Source organism: Alternaria hordeiaustralica, assembly GCF_023758085.1.
Source record: "Alternaria hordeiaustralica strain BMP 2776 chromosome Unknown scaffold_7, whole genome shotgun sequence".
Lineage (NCBI taxonomy): Eukaryota > Fungi > Ascomycota > Dothideomycetes > Pleosporales > Pleosporaceae > Alternaria > Alternaria hordeiaustralica.
Window position 1 is genome coordinate 1,217,105 of NW_026056779.1, and position 20,123 is coordinate 1,237,227.

The 20,123-nt window shown below is 53.1% G+C and overlaps 6 protein-coding genes across 6 annotated transcripts; 3 read left to right on the forward strand and 3 right to left on the reverse strand.

Moving 5' to 3' along the window:
* Positions 1–3,055: 3,055 nt before the first annotated feature.
* J4E84_004825 (uncharacterized protein) lies at positions 3,056–5,019 on the reverse strand (the record flags this gene model as incomplete). The annotated part of the gene is made up of 2 exons (XM_049387426.1): positions 3,056–4,868; positions 4,916–5,019. The coding sequence occupies 2 exons, from the start codon at positions 5,017–5,019 to the stop codon at positions 3,056–3,058; spliced, it is 1,917 nt and encodes a 638-aa protein (XP_049245199.1).
* A 1,761-nt stretch (positions 5,020–6,780) lies between these two features.
* J4E84_004826 (uncharacterized protein) lies at positions 6,781–10,433 on the reverse strand (the record flags this gene model as incomplete). The annotated part of the gene is made up of 3 exons (XM_049387427.1): positions 6,781–9,696; positions 9,747–9,955; positions 10,004–10,433. 3 exons carry the CDS (start codon positions 10,431–10,433, stop codon positions 6,781–6,783), a joined length of 3,555 nt encoding a protein of 1,184 aa, XP_049245200.1.
* Positions 10,434–10,806: 373 nt separating this feature from the next.
* Positions 10,807–11,924, reverse strand: J4E84_004827 (uncharacterized protein; the record flags this gene model as incomplete). Its single annotated transcript, XM_049387428.1, has 2 exons — positions 10,807–11,249; positions 11,300–11,924. 2 exons carry the CDS (start codon positions 11,922–11,924, stop codon positions 10,807–10,809), a joined length of 1,068 nt encoding a protein of 355 aa, XP_049245201.1.
* A 265-nt stretch (positions 11,925–12,189) lies between these two features.
* J4E84_004828 (uncharacterized protein) lies at positions 12,190–14,429 on the forward strand (the record flags this gene model as incomplete). The annotated part of the gene is made up of 4 exons (XM_049387429.1): positions 12,190–12,518; positions 12,572–12,745; positions 12,794–14,201; positions 14,253–14,429. The coding sequence occupies 4 exons, from the start codon at positions 12,190–12,192 to the stop codon at positions 14,427–14,429; spliced, it is 2,088 nt and encodes a 695-aa protein (XP_049245202.1).
* A 2,069-nt stretch (positions 14,430–16,498) lies between these two features.
* On the forward strand, positions 16,499–17,842 carry J4E84_004829 (uncharacterized protein; the record flags this gene model as incomplete). The annotated part of the gene is made up of 2 exons (XM_049387430.1): positions 16,499–16,505; positions 16,656–17,842. 2 exons carry the CDS (start codon positions 16,499–16,501, stop codon positions 17,840–17,842), a joined length of 1,194 nt encoding a protein of 397 aa, XP_049245203.1.
* Positions 17,843–18,084: 242 nt separating this feature from the next.
* J4E84_004830 (uncharacterized protein) lies at positions 18,085–18,623 on the forward strand (the record flags this gene model as incomplete). Its single annotated transcript, XM_049387431.1, has 2 exons — positions 18,085–18,092; positions 18,176–18,623. The coding sequence occupies 2 exons, from the start codon at positions 18,085–18,087 to the stop codon at positions 18,621–18,623; spliced, it is 456 nt and encodes a 151-aa protein (XP_049245204.1).
* Between the last annotated feature and the right edge of the window lie 1,500 nt (positions 18,624–20,123).

The following is a 20,123-nucleotide window of genomic DNA, read 5'->3' on the forward strand; positions in this document are numbered from 1 at the left end:
CAACGGACATCTCGACTTGATGTATGGTTTGTTTTTGTGCGGGAACGTTTTCACCGCACGGCAATGCATCCGTGGTCAACCCTCCACGCGACAAGCCCTTCTCACGTCCGACCTCACAAGCGTTGGTGTCGTAAGGCCACCGACTCACTAAGCTGATGTACCATATACCAGAAAGATTCCACTTCATGTCTCCCAATTGAGCAGGTTCTGAGATTATCCGTCGATCATAGCAGAAATCCATGGAAATTACAGAGGACGGTTTGGCGTTCCGGTGCCTTGTGAGCCACGCATGACGGCCGCCACAGTGGCAATCCGCATCCTTCGACACCTGGGCCGCTCCACCTACTCCTATACCGTCTCTGTACTACACACCATCTGTCGTGGCGACTTCCTGACAAGGCAGTTTAGATGAAAAACTATGGATTGCGGCGGACTTTTCGCGGTCGCTAAAAGGACCGATGCCATCCATCGCCCTCTACCACCCGCGGCACCACGATACAAAGATATACTTCGCCCGTTCACGCCTGACTCAACTTAAAGAGTTTTCAGTCGCGCATGCACGAACACGCCGTATAGAGCAAGTTTTGAAGAAAACATTGATTACTGCTGCGAAACCTGGGTGTAGAGACGAGCCATTGCAGCCTCGATGTCAACAATTCCACGGTACGACAGCGGCATGACGCATCTCGCAGTCATGTCGCCGACCTGCCTCTCATGGAACGGTACTTCACGATACTACCATAATGAGCAGATTCCAGAGTATCCATTGATTGCAGTCGCCATATCGTGGGTGGGTGAATAGACGGCGTGAGGTGTTGACATGTCTTGTTGTTCACGCTAGACATCCACACCAGACAAGCTTCCGCAATAATACCCTGGATCGTCCCGCCAGCCCCTGAGATACCCGCAAAAGGCAATACTGTCGCATTCTGTCGAAAGCTGTATGCGATCCACGGTTGAGTTCGTTTCGAGGCGTCTTCTTCCCGTCCGTTACCCGTGGGTCACATCGCCAGGTCAGGCAAAATACTGGGGTGCGTTGATTGCAGTCAATATTTCCTGGATGACTATGAGGGGCGGTGCCAACAGCTATGACTCCTCTAGAGCACCAAATTTCCACATTGCTATAAACAGCGCTGCCAGAAAGGGTATCTCAGCGTAAAGTGTTGAAGACAGCAACACTTTCACGGTTCGCAGTTGAGACTAGATGTACGCTATCGAAGTTTCCATCCACCCCTTAATCTCCTCTCTAGATAATTTCGGCATTGTCTCCGTTCGCGACATGAGAGTAGTTCTCTGGCATTACTTCCACTTGGGGCCCGGCATTATTATCCACTGCTCTCAAGGTCACATATTCCTATAGTAAGTCTAGTACGTCCGCTTTCGCCATTTTCTTGGTTCCACTTCGCTGTCTCTTTCCGATACTCTGTCTGTATCAGCAAATGTGCAAATTCCTTATGACAGTCTTACCTATGCAGTCCTTCGTACATCCCTTCAGTATTGGGAGGATTTGAACAAGCGCTATGACCTGGCCAAATCCCCAGGTGTCTTCGGATTCGCCCTGGAGATACATGCGATTTCCAGACCGAATCGCCCATACCATGTACAAATGAAGCAAGAATTGAAACAGGGGAACAAGCACCAATCCCAGTTCTGTGTATAAGTTGTAGAGATCGAGAATTGAAGGCGAAGGCATTCTTGAAGATATCCTCGTGATCTCGGTTCTTATCAAGACTGGGAAGCGGCGGATGCACTTGGCGAAGAAAGCTCCGATCGCACTATTGACCTTCGTCTCGTACAAAGCCATGACGCCAATAAATGCGTTGTACACCTCTCGAATGGGGAGAGGCAATAATGTGCTAGCCAAAAGCGTGGTTCTATGCGACTCTAGGAGGCTTGCATATAGTAAGCTGAACATGTACAAGCAGGTGATGCTAAGGTATATATGGTCGGCTTCGGGATGTGGTTGGAGTGAACTTGTGATACCCCGGTCGCGGTAGCAAAAGCCAAATTCATTGACGTCCCATCTCTTTAGGGCTATACCGAAAAGGACCGCAAAGACCAGATAGAGTATGCAAAAGACGGTGATCCACAGCGCATTGGATACAAGAAACTTCATCCAGGGTAAACGCCTTATCTGTGGAGGTTCTCGTCGGGTATTGTTCCGATGCCTATCGCCGCCGTTCTGCGCTTGTATCTTTCGAGAAAGCCAGAAGACAAATATCGAGGCTGTAAATGACACGCTGCCCACATTCAGTGTGAGAGAAGTACGGGGTGACGTTCACTTACGCTGTAAAATTTACAGTGTCGTAAACTACATGAAGATGATATAGGCTTAGGCTGTTCCTCTGAACTATTGCAGCAATGAGGAGCGCGATTCCTGCTCAGATTATCAATTGCGCAACTACATCAGCAGTTACGGGTAATTTATTACCGTTGAATAGCTGAACTTCGCTAATTGACCCAAGAACCTTCTCCGTAAGTTCAAGTCTCCGCAAACGGAAGAACTGCATTCGTTTCCTTTTCCGGTCATTTCCAGACATCAGATTGTTTGAGGCGTCATAATGCTTCCATCTTGCTTGCAGAGTTGCGCAGTAGCCTATGCCTGCAAACACCAAAGACAGACCCGCTAGAATTGCAAAGGCTAGAATGATCTCAAAAGAGTAAGAACAAGCGTCATGTTCGTCGAATACGAACTCACCCCAACACCAGCGATATCAGGGATGGCGTTTCCAATGTTCTCACTTTTGCACTCCATAGCTAACAAGGCTGAGACACGATGTGGAGGGTTCAAGAGCAATGTTGCGAAACTACCAGTGGAACATGCTGGCCTTATAAGCATGCCAAATGCAGAGAAGGCTCTGGGGTTCAGCTTTGGGGGCCGAGGCGGCAGGACGTGATTGGCAAGAAAGACAAGGAGGGGAACAATCAGCCTCAGCCTGCTGCCGAAAGCTGAATAGCGATCCAGTCTTCGCAGTCAGCGACGCAGGCGCTCGGAGAACAAAACGCTCGAGTACTCGTTTATCATTCATCAATCATTAAATACATCAATCACCCTCTACCAAACAACAGCCCTCCTCCTTCTCGTCGTCGCAGTACCCTGCCTCACCGCACTCTCTCCCTTCAAGTCGCTCACACACTTCAAGTTGTTCGGTCTCGCGGTATCCCTAGCACTGTATGTCCATTTACCTGGACTTCCGTTCACCGCTACCATAGTCCGCTTTGTGGTACCGTTGAGAAGCAGTGTCATGACCTTGTTATCTCCGTTCTTCACATTCGAGGTACATGTCGCAGTGATGCTGCCCGATTGCTTAGACTCCCAGGTGTATGTGTCCAGGGTGACGGTGTCGGCCAAAGTGGGGTTGATCTTGACAGTGACGGTTGCTTTGCTGGTCTTTGTGGCGTCGGTCTTGGAGGTTACGGTGAGTTCGAAGGTAAAGGATGTCTCGGTTGTTACTTTGGGTGCGAGGAATGTGGCGCTGGGGCTATTGGCGTTGGTGATGCTAACGGTGGCCGAGGAAGGCGAGGTCTTCGTCCAGCTGAAGTTCAGATCAGTGTCTTTGAGACCCTCGGCGGTGTTGGAACCCAAGAGTGTTACACTGGTGCCGACGCGCAGAGCAGACGCAAAGCTTGCGACAGAGGCGATTGGGGCAGTCTGTGGTGTAGCTGGCTCATCGGGGTTGGGGTTGGGCGAAGGGGTAGCTGAGGGAGTAGCCGAAGGGGTTGCGTTAGGGTCTGGGATGTCTGCGGGACTGCAGATCTTGGATGGCGATGGCGGGCTGGGACCTGGGAACGGTGACAGAGGTCCGTACTGTTTGCCATCAAGGAAGTCACCCTGAACCAATCCCCGGATATCGTTGAATGGGTAGGCCGGCGGGTTGGTTCCAGGCACATCGACCTCAGGGAAGATCCATTCGCTAACAGCTGCAATGAACTGACCAGCCTTGATACCATCCTTAGTCTCCTTGACTGGTGTGTTGGTCGTGATGCGGTACTCGCGGGTGAAGGGAGCTTGAGCTGGCGAAGCAATGCGAGCCTCCCATTTGCAGCGAGTCTCCTGCTTTGGGGTTGCTGTACCGATGGGGCGATATGTCTCTTTGCCCGTGCAAGGGTCGACGTCAATAGCACTGATGGTGACCGTAGCGCCGGAGCAGCTGGACAGGAAACCGATCACGCGGATATCGGCAAACTCCACATTTGGTGAGTTGTCAGGAACGCCAATGAGAAAGTCCTCAACGCGAATGTAGTTGGGTACACTCTCGCTAGCTTGTGTCGTGATGTGCAAGCTGATGCACACGATCGACGAAGCGAGGATTTCATTGCCACCAACCTTGAGACCAGAGTACTCAATGAAGTCGCCGACCTTGAATGGAACCATGCTGAGTGGATCTTGGGGCGTGAACGACTGACTGTTAGGCCGATTCGAGCTTGAACACTTGGCGGTGTTTCCAGAGTATGGAATACACATGGGAAATCCCGAGAACGATGTTACTGACGGACTAGCTGTGTCGGCGATCCAGTATTTCTGAGAGTTATACTGGGGTCCAAATAGGCCATCAGGGTCATTGATTCGGACAGTTGGACCACTGGCGATCTGAAGCGTACCGTCATCGTTGATTGCCGAGATATATCCTTGGCTGCCTTCGAGACCGAAGCGTTGGGCGACTGAAACCTGTCCAGCAATAACTTTACCGCCCACAATGTTACCCACGACGGTAGTCTCGAAGCCAAGGGCTCCTGCATCGCAGAGTTCCCGGAATGGTGCCCACACTACGGGGAACTGAACGATGAGATTCTGTGGCACTTCGATATTCCAGTTGTTGACTGAGATTGAACCACCGGAATTGTACTCCGTGCTCTTAGCATTGCAACTACACTATGTTAGCATCGAATTCATATCCGAACGTGACAGACGTACCCGTCCAGAGATCCAGTAACAGTGAACGGCTGGATGTTCGGAAGTTGAGCTAGACCCGTTGAGGCCAGCGCAAGGAAAGAGGCGAGCCTTGAAGCGCGAGGCATTTTTTACTGTCGAGTTTGATGAATCCTGTTGGAGGTCTGGTGTGAATGTAATCAAGGTGGGGAGATGGGCTGGTTATATATGTGTCGTGGAGGCTACCTTCTCGCATCAAGTTGCAAGGTAGTCTTGCTTCTCGAAGTCGGACAGGGCGACATAGTACTAGTGCACTAAGATGAATACTCTGAGCTTGTTAGCCTCAGTATCATGGAGATAGTCAAGCGAGTACTGGTCTCGAAGCCTGCCTGAAGCCCCAGCCAGATCACAGCTGCCTTTGTGACCAGTAACACATCGATGGCGGACGCCGTCGATATTTCCAAGACGTTCGGCAAGAGTGTAGTAACATGGGGCGGGCTGCCACAAGATGTTTATTGCGGTGTAGTTCAAGGTGCCGGCGTACTGCTTGGACTTCCCCTTCTAGAAGGACAAGGATCCTTTTCTCTTTCTCACAGATATGATAGGCTTCCATATGGCCTCTCGCTAGTTTAGTTGCCGCAAGACTACCAGAGACTGATCTCGACCTTCTCAGCCCTGCGTGGGCCATCGTACCCACATGGGGAAACCTGGGGTGCGGAAGCGGCTGACAACTGCCAAGACGAAGCTTCTCGTATCCAGATGTACGACTACCAAGATCTGGGTCGCCGATGGCTTGAATCGGGGTCTAGCGACTTGAGCTGGGATCTCCGCTGCCGACAAATTGCCGCATCTCTTGAAGATAGTCGTGGTTTCCTGTACCACAGCTGCAGGAGTAATCTTGGAACTTCTCAGATTCGTAAGATCAGTTGTACGCGCGAAGACATCAGAGGTGATGCGAAACGTGAGCAAGGCGCGCGAAGTAACATGAACACAAAGTCAAGAAGTTGCTGACTGCATGCGCTGGCAAAGTCTTCAGCTACGAGCTTGTCGTGCCAAGAATGAGGCTTGCAGTGTCTGATCTGCATCATGGACTATTCTGGTGCCTGTTAAGCTTCACAGCCTGCAGATCTGACAAGACGCGAGAGAAGAAGTGCGAAAACCCCGACTTGCGCGACACGAAACGGGAAGAGAGAAGCGATAAAGTAAAAGCGTGGCTGATCCAGAGCTACTCAGCTGGGTCTTCCTCGACGACGTCTGGCTTGGCACTGCATGTGCGGAGGCAGGGGCGGAGCGCTCGTATTGGCGCTACCCCCATCACGGATGCTCATGAGAAATATCAAATGCGCATTCGGATCAGTAGGGTTTCGTGGAGGCGACATCGCATTCCGCGGACTCACCGGACCAGAGGTGATCGTGGACGGGAGGTGGTGAGGTTCCAGACTCCCGGAGTCGCTTAACCTTGGAAGCTAAGGTTATGCGCGCCATTCACGTGGCCTAGGGCTGGAAGCACTGACATGCATCCCTAGGACTTGCGAGTTCGCAGTGGCCACTGGAGCAGGAAGCGGCGCTCGTCAAGACTCAGCCAGCCAGCCGGGCAGTCGATAACTACCGCACCATCACATGTTTGCAAGATGAAGATCATTGTTCTAAACTATTTCATCGTGTCAAAGCGAAATGAAATCGTCCCTTGGAACTACGTACAGAGGAAGCGCCATAACCGCTGTAGTATTGGCTGGACGGCCTACCTAGGTATCATGGTAACGCCGGAGCGCCATGCTGCAGCCGTGATATACAGCAACAAATCGGTAAGAAACATCAGAGGACATGCCTCTGAACGTGCTTTGCCGTAAATGTGCGTAGAGAACGAACTTGAAGAGACGAAGTAAACAATCGTAGACCCACATTCATACTCAATCGCCGAGAATGCTCTCGTCGTCACCATTAAGTTCGGCATCCTCCTCGCCATTCGCAATTGGCTCCACACCGTTAGTCTGCTCGGCATCGCCATCAGCCATCTCTTCATCCTCAATCCCGTCACCAGGGACCTCCTGTTCGTGCTCCTGCTCTTCTTCTTCGTCGCTATCTAGCTCAACTACTTCTGCGCTCTTAGCCGATGTGGCATTCGGCTTCGCCGTCTTTGATATCTTCTTAGTGACTTTGCGCTGTTTGGAGGCATCGAGATGATTCACAACCTCTCTAAAGTTTGGTGTGAGCTTCAATCTGTTACGCTCGAGACGCTTGCGCACTGCGCCTGAACCATCGCTGTCGAGGGCCCCGGCATGTATTGCATGTACAATGCGCGCGCCGAACCGGCAAAACTGATCGTCTACCAGAAGAGCGCGCACTTTCTTTTCGGATACACCATGCTCGTCCGCAGCGTCTTCTTCGTCACTCTCAGGCTCGTCGTCCGGATCGATAGGCTCGTCGTCGATGTCTGGCTCTTCTAAGCGCTTGTGGGTGAGCTTAGCCAGATAGTTCTCCCAGGCCGTAAGGATCTGGAGAATGAGTTTCGTAGTGTTACCATCGATGTCGCGACAGAGAGCTTCCCAGTCGTCGTTGGCTGCATGTGAACCGCGACCCTGCGTCTTCTTGGGCGTCTTCACCATCCTTTCCTTCTTGACCCTAAGGTTGCAAAACATGGTGTGGATGTCTAGGAAAAGGTTTGTCGCGTTTAGTCGTACTTCGGATGTGCCTTTTCGACCCTCCATAATTTTCATCAGTGATGTGACGCAATTATCTCTTCGCTCGACCAAGGCCATGAGTTCGTCTTCAGGCATGCTGGTACCTTCTTCGACATGAATAGTGCAAGCCTTGCACTTCCACATGAAGTATCCGAACATTAAGTAGATTGCATGACTGACAAGAGTGTCGTCTGCCTCCTCAACTTCTCCGTCTGCCTCTTCGACCAGTACTCCGCGCTCGATTATCTGCAATACTGAGTCGACAGGTGGCGTATTCAGGGCGGCCTTCTTCCCCTTGCCTTTCGACTTCGCAGGAGTAACAATCTGTTCAAGCAGAGTAGCGTTCGAGACAACTGCTAGTTGCGACATCTTCAGTACGACATTTGATAGCCCACGAAGAACATTCTCATCAAGATTACCTCGCACGGACAAATCCTTGTCTCGTCGAAGCGCGTCGAACGTGTTAATCAGGTCATCCCAAAGCGCTTGCACCTTAAGATCCACGGTTTCTCGTAACTCTTCGCTCTCTTGGGCATGAAGTATAGACTTGATAGCTTCTCCAAGGACGCGCTCGTTGTGATGAGTGAGGAACTGTTTGTTGATGTCGTCAAGCAGTGTTATGAGAGCTGCATTCTGCCGTAATTCCTCGAATACGTCGAGGTTCAGCTCACGCTCCAACTGAAGACACAATGCTGCAGTTTCGGGTATAGCGCCAAACTTCTTCAGAAGCTGAGGAATGAGCAAGGAGAGTCGTCGAGCCATGTCGGACTGCTCTTCTTTATCGCTCTCGCGTTGCGTCTTGGTTTTCTTCTTATCCTTCTGCATGTCTGCGAAGCGCTGTAGCCGAATACGGACCGCAGCACTCAAAATATCCAGGAGAACAGTCTCATGCTTCTCTTCGAGCCGACATGTTTGGCGAAGCATGATTTCGGGATCTTCGCTCTCGTCCTGCGCAGTCTGAGAATGGTCGTAGAGGAGATAGCCAGCTACAACCTCCCATGATCGGATTTCAGGAACAACGTCGTACAGCGCTTGAGCCGCGAGCGAGCAGCGGGTCTCAATTCCGTTGGCAATCAGCTCCAATTCTGTGCCAGGAGACATGCGTTGGATCTGTGAAGGGAGCTCAACCTCGTCTTCGTCGTATGAGAGCAGCTGATCGACGAGGCATTTCAATTTCAGCCATTCCAGTCGGGGGTTGTGGTATTCTTCCTCCTCTTCGTCGGCTGGCGCCAAGGCTTCATTGAGAGCTTCTTCGCCTCCCATGTCTTCTACGGTGGCCTCATATGCGGCGTTGACGTTCTCAGCGAAGAAGCCTACCACAGCCTTGCGGACCTTTGCATCGGAATCGAAGATGAGTTTACCGACGGAATCGATGTCATCAGGCTCCAGGAAGCCTGCCTCGCGAAGAATGTCGAGCAAGTCCACGGCTGCAGCACGCACATTGACCTCGGCGTCGTGCGTGGCCATCTCGACGATACGTGGTCGAAAGCGTTCCGTGAAGGTCTTCAGTCCAGCCAACTTACTCTCATCTTTGAAGAGCCGTGCGAGCTGGTGGAGAACCTCTATGCGTGTCGATGGATTTGGATCTGAGAGAACCCATCCCAAGTAGCGAAGTTTCGTGCCATCGAAGAACTTGTCGGGGTATGCGATGATCCAATCTGCCAGCGCTACCACGCTGTCGACTCTAATCTTAGGATCCACGTCGCGATAACGATGGACATAGACTGCGGCGAACCAATCATCTAGCTGCCCTCCCACGAACTCTAGCTTCTGGTTGTACTCTTCTATCTCGTGGTCCGCCGCGGAGACACGTGCTTTGTTGACTCTAGACTTCTTGGCTTCCGCTTCGCTTTGACGAACGCGCTTCGCTGTGTTCTCGACGAGATCGGCGGCAACTTGGGCTAGTGCAGTCGTGATGGCTAACGAAGCAACCGTGCTTGTGTGACGGAAAGGACGGTTGCCGGTCGAGGACATGGCGCCCAGCCACACCGAGATATTCTCGATAAGCTCTGCGCTCTCATACAGAAGGCCTGACTGCGCAGCGGTTTGTATGAGAGTGATGAAAAAGCCCTGTAGCGCGTTCCTGAAAGCATTGCCTCCGCCGTCTTTGGCCTTGGCGATCAGCGGGTACTCTGTGACTTCGTACTGCGATGTGTTAACAAGTGAAGAGTCGTGTGCGAAGTACCGCAGCCTACCTGCTGGAATTCTTCTTGAATCTCGGCTACGCGGTTTGGCGCATTGTCTGGATCTGCTATGTCGTCTTCATTTATCCGCAGATCGCAGCCTGAAGCTTGCAGCACCAGGTTGACAATCTCAGCCACAGCTTTTGCTTCATGCTCGTTGAAGCGGGCGACCCATCGTGCAGCGACATCCTCGAGTCGGTCTCCGCTGGCAAACACATCGGCTGCCGCATGTTAGCTTGTGTATGTTCCCGACGTACCCGCACACGTACCGTATAAGCCTTCAGTCTCGTCGGGCAGCGCGCTCTTGCGCACAGGCGCCTTTCGCGGCCGCTTGGTAGCCGGTTTCTTGGTCGCATTGCTGGCGGGCCGAATCGCAAGACTGACACTCTCGCCGTTCGTCTTTGCCTTCTTGGATGCGGGTTTGCGCGCAGAAGCCTTGGCCTTGTTCCTGCGCCTGCGCTCTTTCAGTTCTTCCTCATCTGGCTCGTCTTCGCTGCTTTCCTCAGACTCATCGTCAGACGGCGGCTCTGTCGCGTCGACTCCGCTGTCGTTGTCATCGCCGCGCTTGCGCTTTGTGCTGCCGGTTGGACTTGCGCCCGGCGCGAATCTGGCTGGCCGCTTGGATACGCGTCCGGATTTGCGTCGCGCGGCGGAAGATGCGACTTGATCAGTCCCCGAGGGTGATTCGGTCGCGCTCATGTTTTTTGCGCGCGATTGGCTCGTTGATGATTGTCGAGGTGGAAGTGGAAGTGCGCGGCGCGATCGGTACAGTTGAGGCGGGGACGGTGATGGGAGACGCGTTGTATGTCCGAGCACTTTTAGTGCAAGGTTGCGCGCACGTGCGTCTGACACTACGCCATCGACGTGTCGCCTTGACGCTCCGTCTCATCTGTGTGCACTTGTTGCCGCCCCTTTGTCAGTCAAATGTGAGATTCCCAGATGCATGTGCTTCACTTGGCAGGGAAACGCTCTCGGTACGGGCAACCATCTGTTGCCTTGTCGGACGAGGTCGATTGGTCTATTATATACAGTGCTCATAGGGAAAATGTCAGTCTAGAATATTAACAACCGTTCAGGCAGCAGCCTTGACCGGCTCGCCCTCTTTGATGTCCAGCTTTTCAACACCCTCAACAAGCTCTGTTCCCCCGTTAGACGCGGTAGTGGTATTCTCGGCTGCTGCGGGCACTGCAGCCTCGCCCGCAGTCTTCTCTGCCGTCGCACTTCCAACACTAGGCTCGTCTCCTCCCCACAGGTAGATCTCGCTCTCTCCTATGATCTTGCCAGCCTTCTCCCATCGCTCTTTCCTCTGTTGTCTCCGCTCCGTGGAGATCTTCTCAAGCGCAGGCCAGTAGACGGAATGGTCGTACTTGAAGTCGACTTCACCGCCAGAGACTTTCATGAGCTGTGATGTGGGCACGTGGTTGGGTAGGGGCTCGTTCGACTTGATCTTGGACTTGGTGACGGGGTCGATAAAGGGGTTGATGAGCTTGAGGAAGGCATTGACATACCATGGGACTATTTGTGATGTCAGTAGTGCACACGTGGGGCATTGAAGTGGTCCTTACGGTGTGTGAGCAATGCCCTACCAAGTCGCTCGGGGTAGTGGTTCTGCAAGATGTCAAGGACCTGTTTGGCGATGGCCATGCTAGGGGTGCCACCAGCTCCCGTGTTCCTGAAGTCGATCAATAGTGCCAGACTCTCCTGGCCAGGCGGGTGCAAGTCTATGGTGCGCTCCAGCATGTAGACCAAGTGCTCTACCCGCTTGGGTGTCTCCTTGGTGTTCTGGTTCTGCGGCAGCAGGTACAGACACGGCCTTCCCTCGTTGTCGAAGCCAAGCAAGACCTGCTTGCCGGTTTCGTTCTCCTCTGAGATGTACTCGGCAGTGAAGCGGTCGGTGCCGTACTCACGACGCCATACCAGCGTCGAGCGCAGGCGCTGTATCGCTTGGGGAAGGTTCCACTTGGTGGCACGCAGGTATCGGAGGAGGCATTCGCGAGTGAGCCACATGCGCTCATCGTCGCTGATTGGTGCGGTCTCGGCAGTCTTTGCAGAGGTGGTGGGCAGCGTTTCCCATGTGCGGACATCGGCGAGAAGCTCGTCGTATTTGGTTTGCTGCTCGGCGGTCAAGGCAGGGGCAGCGGCGGGCTTGCAGCCGGGTGCAGGCTCCGCAAAGGGGCCAATTGCAGACATTATGTTCAGTGTGTAGATGATCTGCCCAAGTTGATCTCGTCTACCGTTCTTGTTCAAGTATCTTGGGTGAAGTCCTTGTTGCCGTGTTGGCGACGGTGTCAGCCTTGGGCAACTTTTTGGGAAGCATGGCGGTCCCTGCATGCACGTCGATCGCCCTAGGCCGCCTCCATGCTAGCCCCACCGACACGCGCGACGCGTCTTCGGAGTTCGCACGCGCAAAGTGCTCTCCCGGCCATCACCCAGAATACTCGCAGTCACACACAACATGGACGACCTTACGACCGAACTCACCGAGCGCTTCGAGCGCTACTGCGACACCAAGGATGACCAATTCCCCGCCGATGTCCTCGCTGAACTGCAGTCAATGTCACGGCTGTATTCTATCTCGCCCGAGGAGCTGGATTTCAAATGGCAGGCATACAACATGAAGATGGGCGGAGAAGAGAGCAAGATGGACGTCAAGACGGCACGAGACTTCAAAAAGACGATACAAGATGCATTGGAGCGCGAGAGCAGAGGGAAGGCCCAGCAGAGAAACGAAGTCAAGCGGGGCCAGCCAACACCACGAGCAAAGGGTGGGGACATGTATGACATGTATGTTTAAACTGTGGAAAGACATCTAGGACATTGTCATTGACTGGACGCAGACTAGAAGGACTCGTGCCGGGTACCCCACGTCAAAGCACAACGAACGGCGCCAATGGCAGTACAGTAAAGCGCAAAGCCAACTTCCAGACACCGGGAGGCAAGGCCACCAAGGCTCACGAGATGAGTTCGCCCGGAGGATTCATGACACCGAAGGCTGAAGCCCCAGGTGGTCCGTATGTATACTGGGTGCACACTGCAGACATGCTCTAACGCCCACTCAGTGTCTTTGACTTCGCTTCCCGTACGAACGCAAACGACATCACCGAACAATTCATGCAAAGCGAGATTGCCATCCCGGAGCCGCCGTCAGAAGAACCGAAAGAACCTCGCATTAAACTCAAGGCGAATACGGACATGTCCAAGTTCTCATACCGCACCATGGCCATGAAGCTCTCTGAAGCGTCTGAAGTCTTGGATGATAGGATTGACGAGTTCCGTGACCTACTCAGGGACACAACGGGTCTGGACGAAAGCGCCTTCGGCAACCCCAATTACCCGTCACCGAGTGAGATCATTGCAGTCGGAAGAATTGCAAGCGACACAAGCGAAGGCAAACTCAACACGGCATCACTTGTCCTTGAAGGCTCGCGAAGACATGGCTCAGGCCGACGTGTACCGCTGAACGTAGAGGGGCTATCGTCGTATGACTTCTTTCCCGGCCAGATTGTTGCTCTGCGTGGTACCAACGCTTCGGGTGACTCATTCGTAGCGTCGGAAGTCCTATCACTTCCACTGCTGAATCCGCCTGCTACGAGACCCGAAGAATTGGATGCCATCAACGCGAGATATCTCGACACGCCCGATTCCGATCCGGAGAATGTCCGACCTCTCACCATCATGATTGCGTCCGGACCTTACACGACCGACCAGAATCTCGACTTTGCCCCATTACACACCTTCCTTGACAATGCTGCTGAAGCATACGCGGACTCTATCATCCTAGTGGGCCCATTCCTCGACGCAGAACATCCTCAAATCCGGTCAGGAGACTTCGATGCTCCGCCAAATGTAAGCGCAGATCAGGCTACCATGACTGATCTGTTCAGACACCACGTCTCGAGCGCCATCCAAAGCTTTAACAGACGCGTGCCCACATGTAATGTTCTTCTGGTCCCCAGCTTACGAGACGCGCATCACCACCATGCTGCGTTTCCGCAGGATAAGTTCATCAAGAAAGAGCTTGGCCTGGGCGCTGCAGGAAAGATGGTCCAATGTGTGACCAACCCGATGACTGTCAGCATGAATGAAATGACAGTGGGCATGTCGTCAATCGATATCTTGGATATGCTACGTAGGGAAGAGCTGGCAGGCGGCAAGGCACGAAGTACGAATATCTATGAACGGTGCGCTCGAAACGTCCTTGAGCAGCGGAGTTTCTTGCCCATTTTCCCGCCAACTGGAAGAGAAAAGCAGCAATTCATGCCCGCGCCAGTTGAGGAGAAGGTCATGAAGAATGAGGCACGGAACAGTGAGCGGAAAGAGGGTGAAGAGCTGGAGGAGGAACAGTTACCCAGCCCATTTCTTCCGTTGGGCACCATGCTCGACACGAGCTATCTCAAATTGGGCGAAATGCTGAATGTACGGCCTGACATACTCATAACTCCCAGCGTGCTTCAAGGCACAGTCAAGGTATGCTAAGATGGCTCGCCCACTAGAGAGCGATATACTAACCCTGACCAGGTCGTGGAGTCTGTACTGGTCGTCAACCCTGGCACTTTAGCCAAACGGCGCGCGGCAGGGACATATGCCCGCGTCATAATACAACCAGCTGTCGTCAGTGACGCAGAAAGGGAGAAAGGAGTTGCAGTCGCGCACAAGCTCTGGGAACGGACGCGTGTTGACATTGTGAAGATATAGGCGTTGGATGTTTGTCATAGGTATACCCTGGAATTGAGCATCAGAGATGTGTCTGGCGTTCCCCCGTGGCAATGGGCATGAAACCATTACTATCAGGTGCAGCTCAGCGTGTGGTGTTCGTGATGATCATGTAGGAGGCAGTCGCAAACACTGGCTGTATACTAAGAGATAATTAAAGAAGAGACTAAGCTGGTGCGCTGCAGTCGGTCTACTTTAGTATGAACCTCAACAGGAACAAGTTTTAAGGCGATGTAGGCTTCTACTATATTGTCTTCTACTACCTAGGTATCCTCTAGTGCGTGATCAGCATTTTCCTTGGACACATCGCACAATTGGTACCGGATCTGATCGCGGAAGTTGGGATGGTAGGTGCATAGTTACCGTTGAGAAGTGCATGTTTGCCCTAGGCAGACGGCGAACACATGATGCCGCGTCACTTTTGCGACGCGACTAGTAGGTCGACAAACCGATGTTGCTCCATGTCACTTCGTCGCGCTTCCTTTGCGCATGCACTCCTGAACTTGGTTGGACCCGCACCTTAACCAAAGGTCACCATAGATTTTCTGCATTGCACATTCACTGCGAGCATTTTGCCCGCGCCTGTATTAGGAAGGCACTAGCTCCCCGCGCACGTCAGCAATATTTACCAGTGAGAGCAAGCGGACTGGTGATGGTCTTTTGCGACCTGCTCCGTCGGTTTCTTTGCTGTAGCAGCAAGCGCACAGGTATTAAGGAGACGCACGAGCTTCCTTGTCGACCAGAGCAAAGTTCGCCTGTCCCCAGCATCCCAAGTCACAGTCCTCAACACCACGCTGGATCGCCTCAACGTCCACGCGACTCCCTCGACGGTACCCAAGAAGACGACTCCGCATCCTCCATGCCGCCCAAGCGCAAAAACACAGACAACGCCGCCGCTATGGACCGTCCAGAAAAGAAGACAAAGGCTCCCAAAAAAGGAGCAAAGACAGCCCCCGAAGGTAAGTCGACAGTTTCCTCATTTCATTCAAGATTATCCGTCATTGGTTTGGCGGCGATGCATGTCAAGCTCGAAAGATGCAAGGCTAGCTTGCCGCGGCCTTAATTCCGGGGCTTGGGTGCACGAGCAAGGGTTGAGTCGACTCGGCGGGGTCGGCCCTACAATTGCTGCCTCGTCGGTGCGTCACAGCTCGCCCAACTATCGCCAACTCTGTCTATTGTCCACCACGGTTCGGCGACCAAGACGCGCACCCAATCTGTGAATTCACTTTGCGCGATTCTTTGTCTCTCAACACTGCACTCATTCCCTATCACCAAATTCTGCGCACCGACTTGCGCCCGCCCTCCACCCCTCCACCCCGCCGCTTCCTCACATCGAGCTCGCAGTCAATAGCTGGAGTTCGATACAAGGCGCTAATACAGTATGCCTACAGTATACACTGCTCAGCAGAAAGCTGCAATCCAGCAGTTCATCAGCTTTACTCAACTTGACAAGTCCACCGCGGTCAGGGCACTCAAAAGCCATGGCTGGGATGCACAGAACGCCGTGAACGCGTAAGTACAGCTTTTTCTTTATTGTTCATATATACAGTACATATTTGTTGCATGCTTGTTATATCTACGCACGAATCCCGTCATCCATTCCAATCGACGCAGCGACCGACCGACCAACCACCCGACTGGCACCCGAACACAAGACGGACATACTTGCGGATACATATCTGGGAAGGGGCAACACGATACTTCTGGGAGCTGTGATAGTATCATGTCACGGACAAGGAAGCACGAGGGATCAAGTCGCGCAAGAAGCTGCAAGTCATGGTGACAGATCGAGTTCAAAGCAGCTGCGGTCTGCGGGCACATGCAGCTGTGACTTCCAAGAACACAACGCCATTGTAAAGCTCCTACTCCTGCAGTCCAAAATGGTCTTACTTCGTCGCCTCCGAAACGCTGGCACATTAGCACGCCTTCTCCTGCGGCATTTTCTCGCCCACAACAAAGCCCCCGACAAGCCTCCCTCGGTGCAGTCGTCCAAACACACGCCACATCCACTCGCCAGGTCAGCTCAGTCGTGCGCTACCTCCACAGCCGTCATGTTCGGTTCCTCACAGGACAGGGCTAGGCAGCTAGCCGGGCGTAACAGACGAGAACGCATCAGTTCCATCAGCTCATGCTCTAGCTCTCGGTCTATGAGCCTTTCAAGTCGAACTTCTCATCTGAGGGACGTCCAACCCGCCCAAGTACACGCAGTCAGCACAATCAACACCGCCGACGACGAACGCCTCTCTTCTGGCAAGACCGCTGCTTCCTCCGATTCCACCAAGTCCAGTATCGAGACCTACACAGTTCAGGGAGCTTTCCGACCGCATGCCGTACCACACCTGGTTGAGGGTTTGGACTGTTTACAGACGGAGCAACATCGAGTCCAAGCGGAACACCTAAGCCGCGTGCTACATAGCAGTCTCAGTCTCACCAACGTTACCAACGCACCAGAAAGTCAGTTCGCGCTAGCCCGTCATATCCGATACGGCAGTCTGGGAACAGACTCGGTCATTATACAACATCCGCGCAGTATCACAACTCCCCTTCCAAGTACATGCTTGCCGGAAACTATACTCGAGGAGCTGCTGGCGCTCTTGCACACTACCACAGTGCCTTCACTTCGCACCTCCGTCTCTGATCATCACCTAGGTTCAGAGCCGACTGTGTCGTTGCGCGGTGGTTCTGGCAACTACATCGGCTCTGGGGGCTACGGCAACGACTACAGCGAGCATGACATCTCAGGAAGACGCAGTCCCCAAGCTTCAGACACCCCAGGACAAGCTGCGCTCTGGGCTCTCGGGAGCCATTACTTGAAATGTATGGCTCCCATGGACTATGCTTCCTATGTGGACTCCTGCAAACAAGAGACTCTTTGGTTCGAGTCCATCGGGATCACCCAAATATGGCCGACAATCGCACAGGCCATTGAGCATTTGCCCATAACCGTAGGCGTAAACTACAACACGTTTATCCATTCACTATCACTTGCGAATCGGAGTGTGTTCGCCAAGCTCTTCAGCCTCCTCCCGTTGATCAACCACAAAACGATCCCAGCTCCCGCTTTCGAAAAATGGAAGTTGGCGCGTCTGGCCTTCTTCCATGGTCTGGGACGTGATGGCAGGACCAAATTCTGCCGCATCATCATCGAAAGAATAAAATTGGTGGCAGGGGCTGATGAAGTGCCCGTGCTGAGCGATGCCACGTCGTCACCTATCGACACAGTGCATCTGTTCGTTACTGCGAAACTGTTTGTGCAGCTCAATCCTCCCATATCACTGAAGAATTATCAGTATCACGTGTACCTTTACGATATGCCTGGACTACAAGTCACTCACGACGAGCTTTTCGTTGCAACGGCCAACTGGCAACTCATCAAATACATTGACAAAGACTGACAAGTCACGCAGTTACTACAGCAGCAGCAACAGCGGCGGTTCCCAAGGCTCATCTGCGATGAAGACCAATCTCAACAAGCTGTTCGATCGGTACCAAGAGGCTGGTGCACCAGACAAAGACATCGTCGGAGTAGAAGGCACGATGCAGTATTTCGATCATACTGGCGTCAATGCCGAGGGCCTGGATGCGTTGGCGGCTCTTGAAATCGTCCAGGCCCCTACCATGGGCGAGATGAGCCGCGATGGCTTCGTCAAGGGTTGGTTGGAGCGCCAGTAAGTGCCACTATTTTTCAGGTTGTCTTCGAGGTCGTTTAGAACCTAATGCAAATGCAGCTGTGATACCATCGACAAGCAGAAGTCGTATCTCAGGATTCTCAAGAGCGAGCTCTCGGGCAACAAAGACGTCTTCACCCGGGTGTACAAGTACACATTCACCATCGCCAAGACTGCGGACCAGAGGGCTGTTCCACTCGAGATGGCCACCGTGTACTGGGAGTTGCTCTTCAGTTCGCCCTTGTCTGCTGTTCAGTGGTCAAGTCCCAACACTCCGTGGCTTACTTGGTGGACTGAGTTCCTCAATACGTCGTGGAAGAAGAGCGTCAACAAGGACATGTGGAACGAGACACTCAAGTTCGCGCAGCTCTCGCTGGAAGATGAGACCATGGGCTTCTGGAACGAGGAGTCTTCATGGCCGTCTGTCATTGACGACTTTGTCGAGTTCGTCAAGAAGGAGAAGCGGGGTGACACGGGAGAGCAGCCGATGGACGAAGACTACTATTGATCTGGGTCAAGACGGTCTATGAAACTAGCGGGGAGTTATGGTAGAGGACATGCTTTGCTGCTATAGCAGCTGCCGGCGTTTTGCTCATCAGAAGGCGGGTTTACTTGATGCATGTTACGAGATTCACGGGAGCATTCCATACCATGGCCAGATTTACAGCACTTTGAGCATCTTCTAGTAAATAGACTAGCTCAGCATGATACATCACCGTGCACCATCTATTTTGTTTCGTTTGTGCTGGGTGATTACACAGTGGAGCAAGTGACCGTCGACAGCAGCGCAAAGCAGGCGAAGAAACAAGATGCCGCTGTTATGAGACGCGCGCAGGTCGTTGAGTCGGGTCCAAAGATGTTTGCATTGCTGCCGACATGACCATTGTTTGTCGTCCGTTGTTGTTCGGCGAGGAAGGTTGGTGGTGGTCGCTGCGCTCTTGGTGTGGCTAGGGCCAGCGTAAGCGAGGTGCCACTAGCGTGTCCACTGAGCTGCGGCGCCTTCGCAAAATCCATCAACGCCAACTTTTGACGACACCACATCGACAACTAACCACACAGCAGTCAAAGTGCGTATACCGAGGTGGACTGCTGTTACTGTACTGACGATAGCCCAGATGGTCGCCGCTAAGAAGCATGTCCCGATCGTCAAGAAGCGTACGCCGAATCTGCCTCCATGACCTCGAAAACTCGCGACTGACGTATCCGTTTACAGACCGCAAGCGCTTCAACCGCCACCAGTCGGACCGCTTTATGTGTAAGAGACACCGGAGCTGGGAGTGAAGGAATTGGCATCTGACACTGGACAGGCGTCGACCCCTCATGGCGCAAGCCTAAGGGTATCGACAACCGCGTCCGCAGGCGGTTCAAGGGCCAGGCTGCTATGCCCAAGGTACGGACTACCAACTACCCGGACGGAGGAAGAATCTTGTCACCGAGAGGACACTGAGCGGACACGGAATGCTTGATGGACCAGGGCTGACGGAACGCCTCACAGATCGGATACGGCTCCAACAGGAAGACCCGCCACATGATGCCCAGCGGCCACAAGGCCTTCGTCGTCAACAACGGTATGCTACCTATCGAGTACGACACCACCCCAGGATTCCGCTAACGGATGCAGTCGCCGATGTTGACCTCCTCCTCATGCACAACCAGACCTTCGCCGCAGAGTACGTTCGCCAGCTTCTGTTCCACCATCCAACATACTAACGAATCCTTCAGGATCGCCCACGCTGTATCAGCACGAAAGCGCATCGAAATCATCGCCAGGGCGAAGCAGATCGGTGTCAAGGTTACCAACGGCAAGGCCCGCGTCAAGACCGAGTCGTAGATGGGTGCGGATTTTCACTTTGGGGCGGGGCATACAAGGCGTCTCTCTGATTAGTTACGATCTCAATGGGAAGGCTTTTCATCCTCTCCGGCTCACGGTACCCTTCGATACGGTATGGGGAGAGGCATGCACTTCAAAAAGCATTGCGACATGTTACTGCGGAATGACCAAAGATAT